At 48.7% G+C, this 18,054-nt stretch overlaps 1 protein-coding gene and 1 non-coding gene across 4 annotated transcripts in view; both read right to left on the reverse strand.

Annotated features, from left to right (window-relative positions):
• The window catches only part of FADS2 (fatty acid desaturase 2), a 61,891-nt gene that overhangs the window by 14,439 nt on the left and 29,398 nt on the right, over positions 1 to 18,054 (reverse strand). For all 3 annotated transcript variants that reach the window (XM_004383858.3, XM_023738264.1, XM_023738263.1), the window contains exons 5-6: positions 10,410 to 10,535; positions 238 to 298 (exon numbers count right to left, since the gene is read on the reverse strand). In XM_004383858.3, coding sequence (XP_004383915.1) covers positions 238 to 298; positions 10,410 to 10,535 — 187 coding nt within the window. The remainder of the gene's footprint in view (positions 1 to 237; positions 299 to 10,409; positions 10,536 to 18,054) is intronic.
• TRNAE-UUC (transfer RNA glutamic acid (anticodon UUC)) lies at positions 17,951 to 18,021 on the reverse strand. Its single transcript has one exon. It is a non-coding gene; the product is annotated as a tRNA-Glu (tRNA).

Raw genomic sequence — 18,054 nt, forward strand, 5'->3', positions numbered from 1 at the left:
TTCAGACTCTCTGAGCCTCAGTGTCCCCACCTGTAAAATGAGGCTAGAAGGGTTAGGCCAGGCTGGCTGCTGCGGCCCCTCCTTCTCTAACAAGCGGCCAGCCTAAGGTTTACGGTGTGGGGACACCCTCCTCGGGGGGCCTCACTTTTGGACAAAGTTAGCTGTGTGTCAGTGGGAGCGGTGGATGGGCACTCTGGGTGAGAGAAAGGCCTGGGGTCCGGGGGACGCAGCACTCACTCAGGAAGAAGTACTCGTGCTGGTGGTTGTAGGGCAGGTATTTCAGCTTCTTCTTGCCGTACTGAGGAGAGAGGAGAGACTGTGAGCTCCCGGCACCCTCTAGTCCCAGCCTCCACACCCTTGCCCCACCTCAGGGCAGCCTCTGTCCCTTCCTGTCAACCTGCACCCTGGTCCTGCCAAGCCTGGGGCCCCTCTGGGCTCTGGGCCGCTCCAGCTAACAGCCCATGATATTTCTTTAGCCTTAGCTGAGCGCCCAGCCCCACACTGCATCCTGTCCACCCCTCGACTCATTCAGCCCTCCACGACCCCTCAAGGCAGGCGCTTTGGGGGCTGAGGTTCAGAGTCAGTCACTGCCCAAAGCTAGGTTGGGATCCAAACACCAGAAGCCAACTCAGAGGCCTTGTGACAGGCACTAAACAAGTGTGTGTTTGTTGAGTGAATACACAACGGAACGGCTCACACAGGGGCAGGCACATGAGGGGGCTCCGGGGTGGTCTCCACCCCTTGAGGAATGAGCCAAGCTCCCGGGTCTCCCTGTTGAGTCCGCCTTGGCCAGGAGAAGCTGAGTAAGGGCCTGGGGAACTGCTGACAGTCATCAGGCTGGGAGCACCTGCCTCCCCACGCACTAATCACACCTCCCTAGGTGGAGGCTTCACACTCAGGAGGACACAGCGTGGCTTCCGCAGGCCACGCCTGGCGTCCGAGTCTCCTCCAGGGGCACCAGTCCTCTCCCCATTGAGCCTGCACCCTGGGCAGCCTGCCACCCAGAGACTCCAACTGAGGAGGGCCGGGCAGAGGCTTGGGGATGCTCATTGTACAAAGCTGCTCAGGCCACTTGGAAGATGAGCCAGATGTGGCCTTTAATTCATGGGCTAGTCACAGGGGACCAGGCCACTCTGATCCTCAGAGACTGTGACCTGCGATGCTGGGGCCACATGGGGAGGCCCGGGCATGGCACCAGCAGATTTGTTTAACTCGATCCCGCTTCTCACCAGTGCCGATGCCGGAGCAAGTCTCTGAGCCCCTCAGGGCCTGCTTTGGTCCCAAATCACTGGATGTGAGGAGGAGCCGGAGAGAACATGGGTGCGGCTGCCAACTGCTGACCCCTGAGACGCTGTCCCCACCCGCCCCTCCCGTATCCAGGGGCATGAGCCGCCCTCCCCAGGGGTTCTCGTCCTGCTTTGTGGTCAGGAGACCAAAGCCCGTTACAATGCAGGAAACCTTGGCTGTGGTCAAGGCCACTCCCCCTTTCTCCAGGTGAGAGCAGAGAGGGAGTGGATCCTCAGAATCACAGGGGGCCTCGGGCTCCCCGAGGGGAGAGGCCCTGAGTCGGAACAGAGTCCAGTGTGTCCCCAGGACTTGCCTGTCGGCACCAAGAGCATGTTCACAGCACACCTGGCCAAGGCACCCCCAGAAGTGGTAGCTTTGTTCCAAGTGGTCTCCTGTGCTTTGCCAGGGTTCCTCGCTCATGCCCAGAAAGCATGTCATTTGCACGAAGACTGTCACCAAGGCCAGGGCTGAGGCTGGCCTTGGAGAGGTCTGAGCCAGGGTTGACTCAGAGGGTGCCTTTGACGATTTCCGGGGGGGGGGGGGGTGGGGGGTGGTCAGGAGGGCTTGGCAATGGGGGTTGTCGTTAGGTGTGCTGAGTTGCTTTTCGACTCATAGCGACCCCATGTGACAGAGTAGAACTGCCCTACAGTGTTTTCTAGGCTGTAATCTTTACGGGAGCAGAGTGCCAGGGGTTTCTCCTATGGGGTAGCTGGGCAGGTTTGAATGCCAAGCTTTCAGTTAGCAACCGAGCACCCAATCATTATGCCACCAGGGCTCCTAGGCATGGGGGTGCGCCCCTGAAATGGCCAGCTTGGGGTGACTGCAGTGGCCTGGGGTTCCAGGGAGCCCGTGGTCCACAAAACAGGCCTCCTGGTCCTGCTCTAACCTCCTTCCAGAAGACAGGGTACAGGCAAGAGGCCCTTCCACCACATTTCTGCCCCACTGGGCGGTCCTCTCTGTCGGGTCCAGCTCCATGTGGGGAGTGAGCTCAAAGGGCAGCCCAGGCAGGTCAGCAGAGACCAGAGGGTCCCCACAGAGGGACCGGGGTTGGCCAAGCAGGTGTGTGCAGAGGGACCTGGGGAGTTCATCTGAAGCTACGTTTGCTCAGCAAGACACTGCTTTCACGGATTTATGGCGGTCTTTGGGGGACGACAGAGATTATAGGGCTGAAGCTCCTCTGAGATGCCCCTGGCTGAGGGGCACTGCTGGCTCCCATGGGCTCCCCTTTGACCCCCAGACTGACCTACGACAGCCGACAGGGGTTCTTGGCTCTCGTCAGCGACAGGCCTCTGCATCGGGGCCGAGCTCTGCTGATTCCCAGTCTTAGGGACAGAGGCTCAGGATCCGGAAACGGATTTGTGATCTGAGCAGATGGCTTCAGCTCCCCGAGCTTCGGCTCCTTGTCTGTAAAACGGAGGTGTGACGTGTACGGCACGGGGCTGTTGAAGGACCAGCCAGTGAGGCAGACACAACAGCACTTTGTAACTACTGCGATTCGAGATAGTCATCAGAGTGACACGTGTGTGCATGTGCATGGCGACATGCCACACCACGCTCGACATGCCACACCACCGCTCGCCCATTCCAGTAAACGAAGCGCCTCCCATCTCAATGACCTCAGTTGAGGGAAACTAAAAGGTTTTCTGTCAGGGCAGGGCTGACTCACAGGACTCCTCCCCACAAACAGGAATGCAAAGCGCGGACTAGGTGAGGCCAAGCCCTGCCACATGCCTGACCTTCTGACTTGTTTTTCACACTCTGGCTCTTTGCCAATACCTAGCTGTATAGGAAGAAGCCCTGGTGGTGCAATGGTTAAGCCCTCAGCTGCTAACCGAAAGGTTGGTGGCTCAAACCCACGCAGCCGCTCTGTAGGAGAAAGACCTTGCGATCTGCTGCCATAAAGCTTACAGCCTACAAAACCCTATGGGGCACTTCTACTCTGTACATGGAGTCGCTGAGTTGAAAATCAACTCAATGGCGCCCAACAAGCTGTATAAGGAGGAGGGATGGAACAGGGAGAAGTATTTTAGAACGTTCCAAGCTAGGGGCATGAGCCAAGTTATCATCAACAAACACATTTCCCGACTGCTGTGCAGGTGGTGGCCCTGGCAAGGTCCTGCAGGACACAGAAGTCCTTGCTTTGGAACCAGACAGCCTGGGTTTGATGGTGGCACTGCCTTTTTTTCTAGCTGTTACCTTGAGTGAGTTACTTCATTGCTGTCAACCTCAGCTGTTCCATCTATGAAATGGGGTGATCACTCCTTCCTCGCGGGTTGGACAAGTATTAAGTTATGTCACACTTGGACAGTGCTGGCCCTTGCACTCACTCAGAGCCAGCCTTCCCCCCAACTGGGGACCGCAGGGCCTGGAGGCAGGAAATGGAAGACCCTATAGGTCTACACTCCTCCAGGGGAATCCTTGTCACACAGAGAAGAAATCCCAGGAGCCAGGGCCATGGGGTCCCTGTGCGACACAAATGGTTAAGCATTCAGCTCAAAAAGTTGGTGGTTTGAGTCCACCCAGAAGTGCCTTGGAAGAAAGGCCTAGCAATCTACTTCCGAAAAACCAGCTATCCATTGAAAACCCTGCAAAGTACAGTTCTAGTCTGACACACCTGGGGTCACATGAGTCGGAACTGACTCAATGATAACAGGTCGGGGTCCCTGGGTGGTGGGAACAGTTAAGATGTTTGGCTGCTAAGAAAGGTTGGAGGTTCGAGTCCACCCAGAGATGCCTCAGAAGAAACGTCTGGAATCTACTTCCAAAAAAAAGCAGGCATTGAAAACCCTATGGAGCACAGTTCTACTGTGACCCACATGGGGTCACCACGAGTCAGAGTTGACTTGATGGCAACTGGTTTTTAGGGCCCTGGGGGAGGAGAGGCAGGGAAACAGAGAACACTTCACGAAAGTGGGCTGCAGGCTTGCTGTGGCCAGACTCCAAGTAGGAGATGGTGGCACACACAGGGCTCGCCTTGAGCAGAGACAGTGTGTGCCCAAGTCAACGCTGATAGTAGGGGACTCAGGCCAGGGACAGAGGGAGGAGGGGAGCTCACTGTCCCAGTAGCCTGGCTTCCCAGAGGCAGGCTGACCCTCCTATGGTCAGCTTCTCCACCGACCACATGGCCAGGCTTGGATGATGGGCTGAGGGGGTGTCAGGGGCTGGAGGAGGGGACTTTTCAGCTCTGGAACAAAATGTCTGAGGAATGACAAGGGCCTTCCTTGTCTGTCCAGGGTTGGGGGAGGGGGCTTGTCACACAGCCAAGTCCCTTCCTCTGGGAACCTGCAAACTCACACAGAGAGCAATGGCGACCTGGCAACCCCAGGCAGGAGCAGAAGGGAGGGATCCCAGCGCGCAGTCTGTTCCGCATGAGGGGGAAGGGTCGCTTTTGCCTATTCCTAGGTCGGCCTGAAGCAGGAGGCCTGGAGAGACGGCTGCAGACAGGTGCGGGGTGGAGAGAGCGTCCCAGATGGGAGGAAGAGAAGGAACACAAGCAGGGAGGTGGGGGCACTTCCGGCTTCTGAGAGCCCATGTACAGTGCCTTTCCATTCCCCTCAACGATAAAGCAAAAATAAAAAAGGACGAGCAAAACAAGATGGCCGTCAACATCACCGACACTGAACTCCACTCGGGAAATTCCAGTCAATGTCATAAAAATCATACTGGAAAGAAGAGAATGGGACTATTAGAAAGGGAAGGGAGAGACTAAATTTTTATTATTTTCAAAGATATGACTATCTACTCAGGAAACTCGAAAACCAAACGAATAAAACCCAACTGAAAAACACTAGAATTATAAAGAGACAGCAGTGGATACGAGTTGGACACGGGGGCCAGTGGTGGCTCAGTGGTAGAATTCTCGCCTTCCATGCGGGAGGCCAGAGTTCGATTCCCGGCCAATGCACCTCATGCGCAGCCACCAGTGGGGGCTTGCGTCTTGTTGCTATGATGCTGAACAGGTTTCAGCAGAGCTTCCAGACTATGATGGACCAGGAAGAAAGGCCTGCCGATGCACTCCCCAAAACTCAACCAACAAAAACTCACTTAGAAAAAAAGTTATACATTAAAAAATGAAACCATAAAAAACTGAAAATATATAGGGTGGTAAAAATTTATTTTTGGAAATAGTGGTGAGGACTGCACAGCCTAGTGAGTGTGGTTAATGTCACTAATGGTGCACTTAAGACTAGTTGAAACAGCCATGGTTTGGGGATATGTATTTTACGAAAATTAAAAAAGAAAAAAATCCTAAAAATAATATGAATCAAGAATTTTCTGGGCTTAAAAGAAATAAATCTCTAGGGAGGGGAATGCACACATTATGCTACATTAAAACAAAAAATCCTCCTGGAAGTTACTCTTGTTGTTGGGTGCTGTGGAGTTGATTTCAACTCATAGCGACCCCGTGTGACGAAGCAGAACTGCCCCATTGGGTTTTCTAGGCTATAATCTTTGCAGGAGCAGATCGCCAGGTCTTTATCCCTCAGAGCCACTGGTGGGTTCAAAGCACCAACCTTCAGTTAGAAGCCAAGCACTTAACCGCTGTGTCACTAGGGCTCTTTTGGAAATCATAAACAAGGCCAAAAGCCAGGAGAATCATCATAAAAAGAGTTTTTCTGTCAAGATCCCCGTTTTGGTAACTCCGTGCTGGGCTGCCCCTGGCACTGGCTGGCTGGACCAGTTTATTTACCCATCCCGTAAAGAAGAGCTGACATCCTTGCCTCAAGTGCTGGGATGGTGGCTCCAGACCCCAAGGCCTGGCTGTCTGGGGTCAGGGAGATGATTCTGGTGTGGTGGGCAGGCCCAGCATGGAAGACGTGTTCTCAGACCCATCATTACCTCAGCCAAGAGACCAGAGCCCCTTCCAGAGCACCATGGTCCGGTGGGTACCAGGGCCTGGTTCAACCAGGAGCCCAGGAAACCATCAACACTTTTCCCTCATGACTGTGTGAGAAAGGAGGATTTCATGGTCTTTCCATTGCTATTGGCAATGGAATCACTAGATCCCCACAACCTCCCACTTCACCACCCCAGCCCCAAAGCCGGGCATCTACAGCGAGGGGACGTTGGAAGAGGTTTCACTGGCCACTGCACAGAAAGAGGAAAAGAAGCCTTCTTGCCAGCATAGCTGGTGAGTCTGTTTTGTGGTTAGAGACACAGAGAACGTCTGTCAGGATGCCCAACAACTCCCCAACACGAAGCCCTCAACGATAAAGGGAAGTCTTTGTCCTCGTTTATCAGAATGCAATAAGTCAATCAGTTCTGTCTATATATCTCTAATCAAAGCCAGTAAACTGTTTCCTAGAAGAAACACAGAAGCATGTATTTTGGCAGAAAATAAAATTCCTGCCCAGCCAAAAAGGCTCAATGCTTCCAAAGTACTGAATTTTGGCTCATTTCATCTAAATTGGCTAAATCACAGAACAGTCATGTTTCTGCTCAGATATTCTCTTGGTGGAAATGAGATGGGAGAGAGAGGGTACAAACCAGAATTGAGGGAACAGGCTCTCTGCTCTCCCTGTTCCAATATAGTTAAGATGCCAGCATAGCTGGGAATACTATTGTGTTCAAGAGGCTGCTCTTTCCTTGTTTGGCAAATGCTTACTGGCCCCAACTCTGCAGCACTGTGATTCTTAAGATTTACGTAACAACAAGGATCTTCTAAACTTTGGTTTACATAATCAATGTATTTCCAAAAAGCAAAGCATATGTCAATTTCTTTTTTCTTTTTGATAAACTGAACCCTACCAGTCCTTCTCATATACAGGCTCTGCCTTAAAAAATGTGTTAATTGAGAGAATTCTTTAAATGCTTTGGGGTGCTTTTATTGAAAGGAAACCTAAGTTTTAAAGATTTTCTCAGGGCTATAGTTTTGGGGTTCTTCCAGCCTCAATGGCTCCAGAAAGTCTGGATTCCATGAAAATTTCAAATGCTGTTCCGTATTTTCCCCCTTTTGATCAGGATTCTGCTATAGAATCTTTGATCAAAATGTTCAGTAATGGTAGCCAGGCACCATCCATTTCTGGTCTCGTGGCAAAGGAGATACTTGCTCACGGACGCAATTAGTTAGACATTCCATTTCCTCCTCCTGTTCCTGACTCTCCTTCCTCTGTTGTTCCAGGCAAAAAAAAAAAAACCAAACCCACTGGTGCTGAGTTGATTCCGACTCATAGCGACCCTGTTGGACAGAGTAGAACTGCCCCATAGGGTTTCGAAGGCTCTAAATCTTTACAAGAGCAGACTGCCACATCTTTCTCCTGCAAAGAGTGAACTGGTAGGTTCAAATTGCCTACCTTTTAGGTAGCAGCCTGAACTTAACCACTGCACCACCAGGGCTACTTCCAGGTGAATAAAAAAAACAAACCTGTTGCCATTGAGTAGATTCCGACTCACAGCAACCCTACAGGATAGAGTAGAACTGTCTCATAGGGTTTCTGTCATGGATTGAATTGTGTCCTCCAAAAATATGTGTATCAATTTGGGTGGGCCATGATTCCCAGTATTGTGTGATTGTCTACCATTTTGTCATCTGATGTGATTTTCCTATATGTTGTAAATCCTATCTCTATGATGTTAACGAGGTAGGATAGGTGGCACTTATGTTAATGAGGCAGGACTCAATCTACAAGATTGGATTGTGTCTTAAGCCAATCTCTTTTGAGATATAAAACAAAGAAGTGAGCAGAGAGACAAGCAGAGAGACGGGGGGACCTCGCACCACCAAGAAAGCAGCACTGGGAGTACAGCATGTCCTTTGGACCCAGGATTCCTGCACAGAGAAGCTCCTAGTCCAGAGAGAGAAAGCTTTCCCCTGGAGCTGACACCCTCAATTTGAACTTCTAGCCTACTAGACTGTGAGAAAATAAATTTCTCTTTGTTAAAGCCATCCACTTTTGGTATTTCTGTTATAGCAGCACTAGATAACCAAGACAGTTTCCAAGGAGCGGTTGGTGGATTCGAACTGCCAACCTTTTGGTTAGCAGCCGAGCTCTTAAGGACTGAGCCACCAGAGCTCCTTCCAGGTGAACAGAGACCAATTAATAGTTTAGCTTAATTAGTAAAGAAGGTCTACCTTGAGCATTATGTTCTTTTAAAGAACTATCTATACGGGCTCAAATTGACAACACTAACTCAAAAAGTTAGATAGGAAGCTTAGGGGGCAGTGAATTTATGTTAATGGGGGAGGAACAATTTGGAAAAGGAAGGCGAGAATGGCTGCACAACTTGAAGGATGTAATCAATGCTACTGAATGGTACGTGTAGAAATTACTGAATTGGCATATGTTCTGCTGTGTGTCTATTTTCAACAACAACAAAAATAAATAAATTTTTTAAAAAAGGAAACCTAAGAATTAGCACCATCAAATTTGCCTGTTTTATAAAATAGTGTGCATTGCGCACTGTTCTTGTTCTGTATTGTATCTTATAAGTACAACGGGATACTGTACAGCCAGCAAGAAGGAAGGATGATGCTGATATACTTGTGATCTCGTGGGAAGGGGTCCATATCTGGCGGGGTGATGAGTTGCAGAATAGAATTACAACCTTTTTTTATTTTTATTTTAAAAAACACATATATACATGTTTATATATGCATAAAAAACATCTGGAAGGATATATAAACCAGCTACCATCGAGTTGAGTCCAGCTTACAGCACTCCCATGTGTTTAAGAGTACAACTGTGCTCCATAGGGTTTTCGGCTCTGATTTTTTGGAAGTAGATTGCCAGGCCTTTCTTCCAAGGCACCTCTGGTGGGATCAAACCTCCAACCTTTTGGTTAGCAGTTGAGCATGTTAACCGTTTGCTCCACCAGGGACTCCGGAAGGATGACTAGCATGTAGTGAACGGTGGTTACCCTCAGGGCCGTGAACATGAGTCAAAGAGAGGGTGGTGGAGACAATAGACTCACTTTCTTATTTTATACATTTCTGTATTATTTAAATGTTTGTAACAAGCATGCTCTATGCTTGTGATAAAAAATAAACTAATATGACAATAAAGCGGGATGGTAGAGTGGAGGTGATGCCTAGCCGGCAGAAGATCTGGGGCTGCATCCTAGACTGGCCACTAAATTATGAGGTCCCACCCTCATCTAAGTAGCCCTGGTGGCACAGTGGTTAAGCACTTGGCTGCTAACCGACAGCTTGGCGGTTCGAACCCACCAGCCGCTCTGAGGGAGAAAGATGGGACAGTCTGCTTCTGTAAAGATTACGTAAGTCTTGGAAACCTTATGGGGCAGTTCTACTCTGTCCTATAAGGTCGCTATGAGTCAGAATTGACTCAACGGCTATGGTGGGATCCTCGTCTTTCACTGAGACTTGCTTTCTCATCTATTTGTAAAGTGGGTTGGACTAGGCTACCCCTAGGATTCCCCCCTGTGGAGCACTATGATTCTCCAAGTAAGGCTTCCTTAATGTGAGCTGGCCTGTTGGGGACCAAGCCTGTGTCCTAGAATCTTCCCTTCCTGCTAAACTGGAGCCAGATTTCCCTCTCCTCTGGGAAGAAACAGAGGACATTGGTGGCTCACTGGTAGAATTCTCACCTTCCATGCGGGAGACCCAGGTTTGATTCCTGGTCAAGGCACCTCATGTGCAACCACCACCTGTTTGTCAGTAGCGGCTTGGGTGTTGCTATGATACTGAACAGGTTTCAGTGGCGCTTCCAGACTAAGACAGATGAGGAAGAAAGGCCTGGCAACCTACTTCTGAAAATCAGCCAGTGAAAACTCTGTGGATCACAACAGTTTGATCTACAACCAATCATGGGGATGGTCCAGGACCAGGCAGTGTTTTACCCCATTGTGCACAGAGTTGCTATGAGACAGGGACCAATTCAATAGCAGCTAACAACCAATGGCTGGGAAGAAACAAGCCAGGAGCTGCTCCCTCCCGGCCCATGGGAGGAAGGGAAGCACCTAGCACTCTGATAAGCAGGTGCATCCATTATTTATGCGTGAGGCCATTCCATATAAATTCCAGCTTGAATTATTCAGCGTGCGTAGGAAAGGTTTCTGGGAAGCATCAGATATTGACGCATCTGGTGAAATATCCACCCTAGGAGATCCCTTCCCCGCTCCCCACGCGGGCCAAACACTTTCCATATCCACATGGCTCCTCCTACCTCAATGGGCTGCCACTCGCCCAGGACAAACACGTGCAGCATGTTCACATCCGGGTCCTTGTGGAAGATGTTGGGCTTGGCATGATGCTGAAAGTGGCGATGGTTCCACCAATTGGCTGAGGCGCCCTGTGGGAGGAGGGGACAGGAGGTGAGCAGTGCATTCTACCAGGGACCTGAGCCCCGCTGTGGTGAGCCACTGCCTCAGGACCAGTTCCCAGCATCTCCAACACTCAGGGACGACTTCTCCATGAGGTAGAGTGCCCCAGGCCCCAAAAAGTCAGAATGTGGCCCTAACACCAGAGTCTAGAGCAGCTGGCCAGCCCCTATGGCCAGGACTACAGGATGGATTCAAGTCACTCCATCCCTCTAGGCCTGTTTCCTCAATGGTAAAATGGTGATGGTAGCTGAGAAGTGCTGGTGTTGGACCACATGGGAGCACATCAGCAAGTGTGGGGGTGGTCCAATCCCCGCCAGTCCCTTCCACACCCACTCACCCACTGCACATCTCTTGTGTGGGGGGTCGTACAAGAAAAAGAGGTTTCAGGACAGCAAGAAGTGGTCCCTCCTGTGTGACCCTGCAATTCCACTCCTATGCATATACCCAAGAGACATGAAAATATATCCATGCAAAAGCTTGTACATGAATGTTCACTGCAGCACTATTCACAATAGTCAAAAAGTGGAAACAACCCAAATGCCCATCAACTGATGAATGGATAAATAAAACGGGGTACAGCCATACAACAGAATATAATTTGGCCATAAAAAGGAACGAAGCACGGATACCTACTACAACATGGATAAACTTTGAAAACGTTACGTGAATTGAAAGACACCAGACACTGAAAGCAACGTTTATCTGAAATGTCCAGAAGAGGCAAATCTATACAGAAAGTAGATCAGTGGTTGGCTGGGGCTGGAGGGAGTGGGAGGTTGGGGTTTGATGGGTAAGGAGTGTGGGGTTTCTTTTGGGGTGATAAAGATGTTCTAAAATTGATTGTGGTGATGGCTGCACAAATCTGTGACTAGACTACGTGCCATTGATTTGGACTCTTTAAGTGGTGAATTGTGTGGTGTGTAAACTGTGTCTCAATAAAGCTGTTAAGATAAAGCAGTTCCCGCTCTCTGAGAGCTCATGGTACAGTTGGCAAGAGATAGCTGAACAGCCGAACACACTACTGTGAGAACTTTCTTGGCTATTTAAGCATAAAATTATGATTCCACGAGACAAGAGGAATCCCTGGATGGTGCAAGTGGTTAATGGTTAATGTGCTCAGCTGCTAGCTGAAAGGTTGGAGGTTCCAGTTCACCTAGAGGTGACTCGCAAGAAAGGTCTGGCCACCTACTTCCAAAAACTCAGCCATTGAAAACTCTATGGATCAACCAAAGATTAGACAGGCCCATAAAACAAACAATAATACACATAGCTCAACCATGTGTACCAGACTAAATGGGCACACGAGCCCAGGGGCAAGGACTGGAAGGCAGGAGGGGACAGGAAAGCTGGACGAATGGAAATGAGGAAGCCAAGGTCGAGAAGGGGAGAGTGTTGACTCGTTGAGGCTGACAACCAATGTCACAAAACAATATGTGTATTAATTGTTTAGTGAGAAACTAATTTGTTCTGTAAACCTTTATCTAAAGCACATTAAAAAAAAGAAAAAGAAAACTCTACAGAGCACAGTTCTACTCTGACACACATGGGGTTGCTATGAGCCAGGTCAACTCGACAGCAACTGGTATGAGACAAGAAGCATGACATGGGTATTTATTTCAAGGCCACGGATTTCCATCTCCCAGCTCAAGCTCTTGACGCAGCTTGTTGAGGCCTGACCATCAACTAAGCTGCCCAGTGACGCACAGAAGGAAATAGACTTTCCTTTTCTTTTTTTATTTTATGTTTTTTTTATTATTGTACTTTAGATGGAGGTTTACAGAACAAATTAGCTTCTCATTAAACACTATACATATTGCTTTGTCACATTGGTTACTAACCCCATGACATGTCAACACTCTCCCGTTACCAGCTTTCCTGTCCCCTCCTGCCTTCTAGTCCTTGCCCCCCTGGGCTGGTGTGCCCCTTTAGTCTCGTTTTTTTTTTTTTTTTTTTCTAGAAGCCTGTCTAATCTTTGACCGAAGTGTGAACCTCAGGAATGACTTCATTACTGAACTAAAAGAGTGTCCGGAGGCCATAGTCTCGGTGTTTCTCCAGTCTGTCAGGCCAGTAAGTCTGGTCTTTTTTTGAGAGTTAGAATTTTGTTCTACATTTTTCTCCAGCTCTGTTTGGGACCATCTATTATGATCCCTGTCCGAGCAGTGGGTGGTAGTAGCCAGGCACCACCTAGTTATACAAGAAACAGACTTTTCTGACCGGTTAGCCTGAAGAATTGTCCCTGGAACGATGCTTTGGCTAAGGGTCTGGCCATCTACAAAATGGCCTATTTGCTAAAACAAGCATTTTACTTGAGTGATGCTTTTGGCACAAACATGGTCTCTGAGAATTCTGCCACTGGCCACTAAAGCCATGGGTGGGAACAGCTATGAACAGCTGTGGCCTTGGTTATGATCTCAGGCCCTGGGAACAGGCAGATCTCAAAACCTATCAGAGCAAAAATATGTCGGAGAGTGAAAAAGCTTAGAAGATTGAGGAATCAGAAGACATATTCGAGCTTCTGGTCAAAAAGAACAAAATTCCTGGGAAGAATCAAATGGAAGTCTTTGGCACAATGAAGTTGAGGGAAAAGGCAGGTTACCAATAAGCATGATGTTTAGAAAATACCAACCAGTAGCTGTTTGTTGAATGAATAAGCAGAAGCAAGAAAGATGGGCCACGAAGACCACATGCAATGGGATGAGTGTCCGTGAGGTGGGACAGTCACACCTCTCCCTGGTCTTGGGATCCGATGTAATGACAAAATATTTTTCGTCCGTGCTATTTTCTGCCAGGTCCCTAGGTGGCGCAAATGGTTTGCACCTGACTACCCACCTAAAGGTTGGTGGTTTGAACACACCCAGCGACTCCGTGAAAGAAAGTCCTGGCAATCTACTTCCGTAGAGATCATCGTTGTTGTTGTCTTGTGCCGTTGTGGCAATTCTGACTCATGGCAACCCACGTGTTACAGAATAGAACTGCTCCATAGGGTTTTCTCGGCTGTAATCTTTACAGAAGCAGATCGCCAGACCTTTTCTTCCAAGGTGCCACTGGGTGGGTTCGAACCTCCAACCTTTCGGTTACCTGACGAGTGCAAACTATTGTGCCACACAGGGACCCAAGAAAACCCTGTGGAGCTCAGTTCTACTCTGTAACACTTTGGAATCGACTTGATGGCAATGGGTTTGGTTTTGGTTATTTTCTGCCCTGATTCCCTTCTATTCTTCAAGAACCGCTCCTTCCCGGGCACTGTGAGGCCCTGGCTGTCCAGGAATAATCACCAGCCCTCCATGTTCCCAGAATGCTGTGCTGATGCTGCTGCTCTGGGCCAGCCACTGTGCTGGGCCCTGGGAGAAGTGGTGAGCCTTACCCTCAGGGAGCTTCTGGCTAGTGAGGGCACCCACAGCCTTTCCCAGCACCACACCAAGCTGAAATAAGGCTAGGAAAGAGGGCAGCTGACAGAACTGGAAAAGCAGCAGGTGGCCAGAGACTATGGAGTGCTTTCCCAACCAGGGGAGAGGGGCAGGAGAGCATGGGCTGCTCCAGAAACCAAACGAAGGCCCTGTGGTGAGCCAGAGACCCAGGCAGTGCTGGGCCAAGCAAGCGTCTCGAAGCCTGAAGCAAAAGGAAAAAATGTCCACCTCTGGCTTTAATGGAAGGAAGCTCATCAATAATATTTTCAAAATCTAATTTTTTGCTCATCTCATTTTCAAACAGAGGATTGCCATGTTTGACAATTTCTATTTACCAAATAACAATCTTAAATTTTAATGAACTTAAATAAAATAATAAATTCTGTCTTGGTGTAAATAAAATATTTAAACTTAAAGTAATAGGGTGACTTTTAATACACCAACTTGTCAATTTTTAAATATTTCTCAACTAATGTTCTGGAAAAAATATCAGCCTATTAAAAAACATACAAACACATATATATAAACTCAAACCACCAAACCCACTGCTGTGGAGTCTATTCCGACTCATAGCGACCCTACAGGACAGAGTAAATTTACCCCATAAGGCACATCTTTCTCCTGCAGAGTGGCTGGTGGGTTCAAACCGCCGACCTTTCAGTTAGCAGCCGAGAGCTTAACCACTGCGCCACCAGGGCTCCTAAACAAGTACACAGGGGCACACCTTTTTCCTTTTACCTCTGGTTCCAACATGGCTCAGCATAAAATTTTGGTATTTTGTTCCTCGGGATTTTTTTGCATTAATTTTTACTTTTTAATATGCTGCATTAAAACATTTGGGCACCCATCAACAGATGAATGGATAAACAAAATGTGGTACATACATACAACGGAATATTTCTCAGCTATAAAGAAAAACAAACTCCTGATGCATGCCACATGGATGACCCTTGAAAACATTATGCTGAGTGAAATAAGTCAGTCGCAAAAGGTCAGACATTGTACGATCTTACTTATAGAGACCAAGATTATTAGTAGCTATGGCTCCATGAGAGAAAGACCTGGCAATCTGCTTCTACAAAAATTACAGCCAAGAAAACTCTATGGGGCAGTTCTATTCTGTAACACATAGGGTCTCTATGAGTAGGAATCGAATCCATAGCACAAGACAACAATGACAAAGGTGGGAGGGGCGGGGGGAGCTTTTGCTTAGGGGCATTGAGGTAACATTAAAGGTGGTGAAATCATTTGGAAAAAGATAGCAAGAATGATTGCACAACTTGAAGAACGTATTCAATGTCCCTGAATTACACATATAGGAATTGTTGAGTGGTGAGTGTTTTATTGTGTACGTTTTCGGCACAATAAAAAAAAAAAAATTATTTAGCTTGATTACTGAGGTTTTTGTTGTCCCTTTAAGTTTTGAGCCCTAGGTGAGTGCCTCACTTGCTGTACCCTAGTTCCAGAAATGAGGCTGTGGAGAGACCAGCAGATCTCCACATCCAGATGCAGCATCTACGGGGCGTGGGCCTCGCGGTTGGCATGTAAGTGCAATGCCTGATGATTAAACGGTTTTAAGCAGGGTGTGACTGCTGAGAAAAGTCTTTGTAAAAGATAACCCTCTGGAAGAAATGTGCACCAGAAGTGACATGGCCTAAAGGGAAAGGGGAAGTCAGGATGTGGTGAACACATGCGTGAAAGCCTCCCACAGCCAGAATGCCAGTGAGAAGCTGACCGGCCTCTCAAGCCGCACACATCCTGCTCACTATCCGAAGCAGCTTGTACCAGAACATCTGAGTTGGCAGGATGCTCGAAGGCCTCCCTGCAGCCAGTCTTTTTTCCCAGAGAAGGTAACAGAGGCATGGAGAGACTACAAGGCTTGCTCACAGCTTCGTGACTGTGGAGTGCCCAGAGCTGTGGGGCAAACTGTGACCCTCCTGGGGAGCCGCACGGCCACGCCACTGGCCTGGCTCAGTGACACATGGCCAAGGACACAGTCAGCAGGGGCTGGCGAACCCTGAGTGGGACCCACATCCCTGACCGCCTCTAGCCTCTGAGCCCAATGGTCCTGTTTCCCATCATCCCAGAGTTCTGATTTCACAAGCAGACATTCTACGTGGAGGCCAGTCTGTCTTGGCCAGGTCTTCCTGATGATGCAAGAGCAGAACGGAGGGCCACCGGGCAGGAAGAGCCCTTCCAGGCCAGCCCAGAGTCTGGGAGCAGGACACAGCCCATCTTTGTTCAGTGTGGGGGATAACAAGGGTCGGGAGTAAAACGTTACTTTCTAATACTGAAGAGAGTTTTATCCACCAGAAAGGAGCATAAAATGAAACAAAGCACTCTACTATTTCACCATCTGAAATTCTGGAAAGAAACCAGGTTCTCAGACCGCTTCAGGCTCAGGGCCAGGCAAACCGCTTGCTGTGGAACTGGCTATAAGCTCAAGGGTGGTTCACCCCCAACCACAGACACAGCAGGCAAGCCGAGGGCTCAATGCAGTCTGCACCTCAAGGGGGGACACTTAGCTCTTCCCAAGCCAGGTTCCAGAGGAACGGGAGTCTTTATTGTTGCTAGTTGCCGTCGAGTTGATTCCAGCTCATGGCAACCCCATGTGTACAGAGTAGAACTTCTCCATAGGGTTTTCAAGGCTGTGACCTTTCAGAAGCAGATTGCCAAGCCTGCCTTCCAAGGCGCCTCTGGATGGGTTCAAACCACCAACCATTCGGCTAGTAGTGGAATGCTATGGAAGTCTTTATTGTTGTTAGGTGCCATCAAGAAGGCTCCGACTCACAGTGACCTTCTGTATCCCAGAAGGAAACGTTGCCCTGTCCTGCACCATCCTCACAATCATTGCTATGTTTGAGCCCATTTAGCACCCAGCTTTTCTCAGGAAGCAGCCAGATGCCATTAGGGGTAGGGCTGGGCCAGGAAATGGAGAGTGGCAAAGACTTATCTCCAAAATGCCCATCAAATCACCACAAGGTCATTGGCAAGTCCGGCTTGTCTTTTTACAAACTTGCAATGCTGTAATGCTTCTATAGGTTCACCCCTCATCTGCAGGATGGTAAGAGTAGAACAGCCTTACCTTCTGAGTTTTAAACAGCTTTTGTCTACTGGCTCAGTTGATTATACTGTTTGATGGCCCTGATCTGTAAGGACATACGTAATAACAGTGCTTACTTTTCAGACCCCACATACTTCCAAAAAATATTGGAGACGGCTTACAGTAAAGGACTCATACATAATGGAATGACTACAATAAAGATAAAAGCTTACATGGCATGTGATAGGAGGGAGAGATAAGTACTGCATACCAAAAACTTTAAGACTGAGGAGAGTTGCTGTTCCAAACTTTGCTTTGCACGTCCTGGCCACTCAAAGAAATAAAGGAGAACCAAGCCAAAAAAAAACCCAACCAGTTGCTGCCAAGTCGATTCTGATTCATTGCAAACCCACACATTTCAAAGTAGAACAACGTATAGGGTTTTTCCAGCGGATGTGACCTTTTGGAAGCAGATCATCAGGCCTTTCTTCTGAGGTAACTCTGGGCAGATTTGAACCACCAACCTCTTGGCTAGTAGCCAAGGACTTAGCTGTTTATGCTATCCAGATAAATAGCTCATGTTACCTAACGAAAGGAAGTGTACCAATTCATCAAGACAGAATGTTCTTTTACTGGCCCCAAACTAAAAGGGATTTATTAGCTATATCCTTAGGTTATTGCCGTTGTTGTTAGATGCGGTCAAGTCAGCTCCCAACTCATGGCGACCACAGGCACAACGTATTTAACTGCTCAGTCCTGTGGAATCCCCACAGTCAGTTGCAGATAGGACTGTTGTGATCCATGAGGTTTTCACTGGCTGATTTTCAGAAACAGATCACTGGTCTTTCTTCCTAGTCCATCTTAGTCTGGAAGCTCAGCTGAAACCTGTTCAGCATCAGAGCAACACACAAGCCTCCACTGACTGCTCATGAGGTGCACTGGCTGGGACTCGAACCTAGGTCTCCTGCATGAAAGGCAAGAATTCTACCATTGAACCACCACTGCCCCCTTTCAGTCCTTAGATGGGGGTATCAAATG

The sequence above is a fragment of the Trichechus manatus genome, unplaced genomic scaffold (genome assembly GCF_000243295.1).
Source record: "Trichechus manatus latirostris isolate Lorelei unplaced genomic scaffold, TriManLat1.0 scaffold00113, whole genome shotgun sequence".
Lineage (NCBI taxonomy): Eukaryota > Metazoa > Chordata > Mammalia > Sirenia > Trichechidae > Trichechus > Trichechus manatus.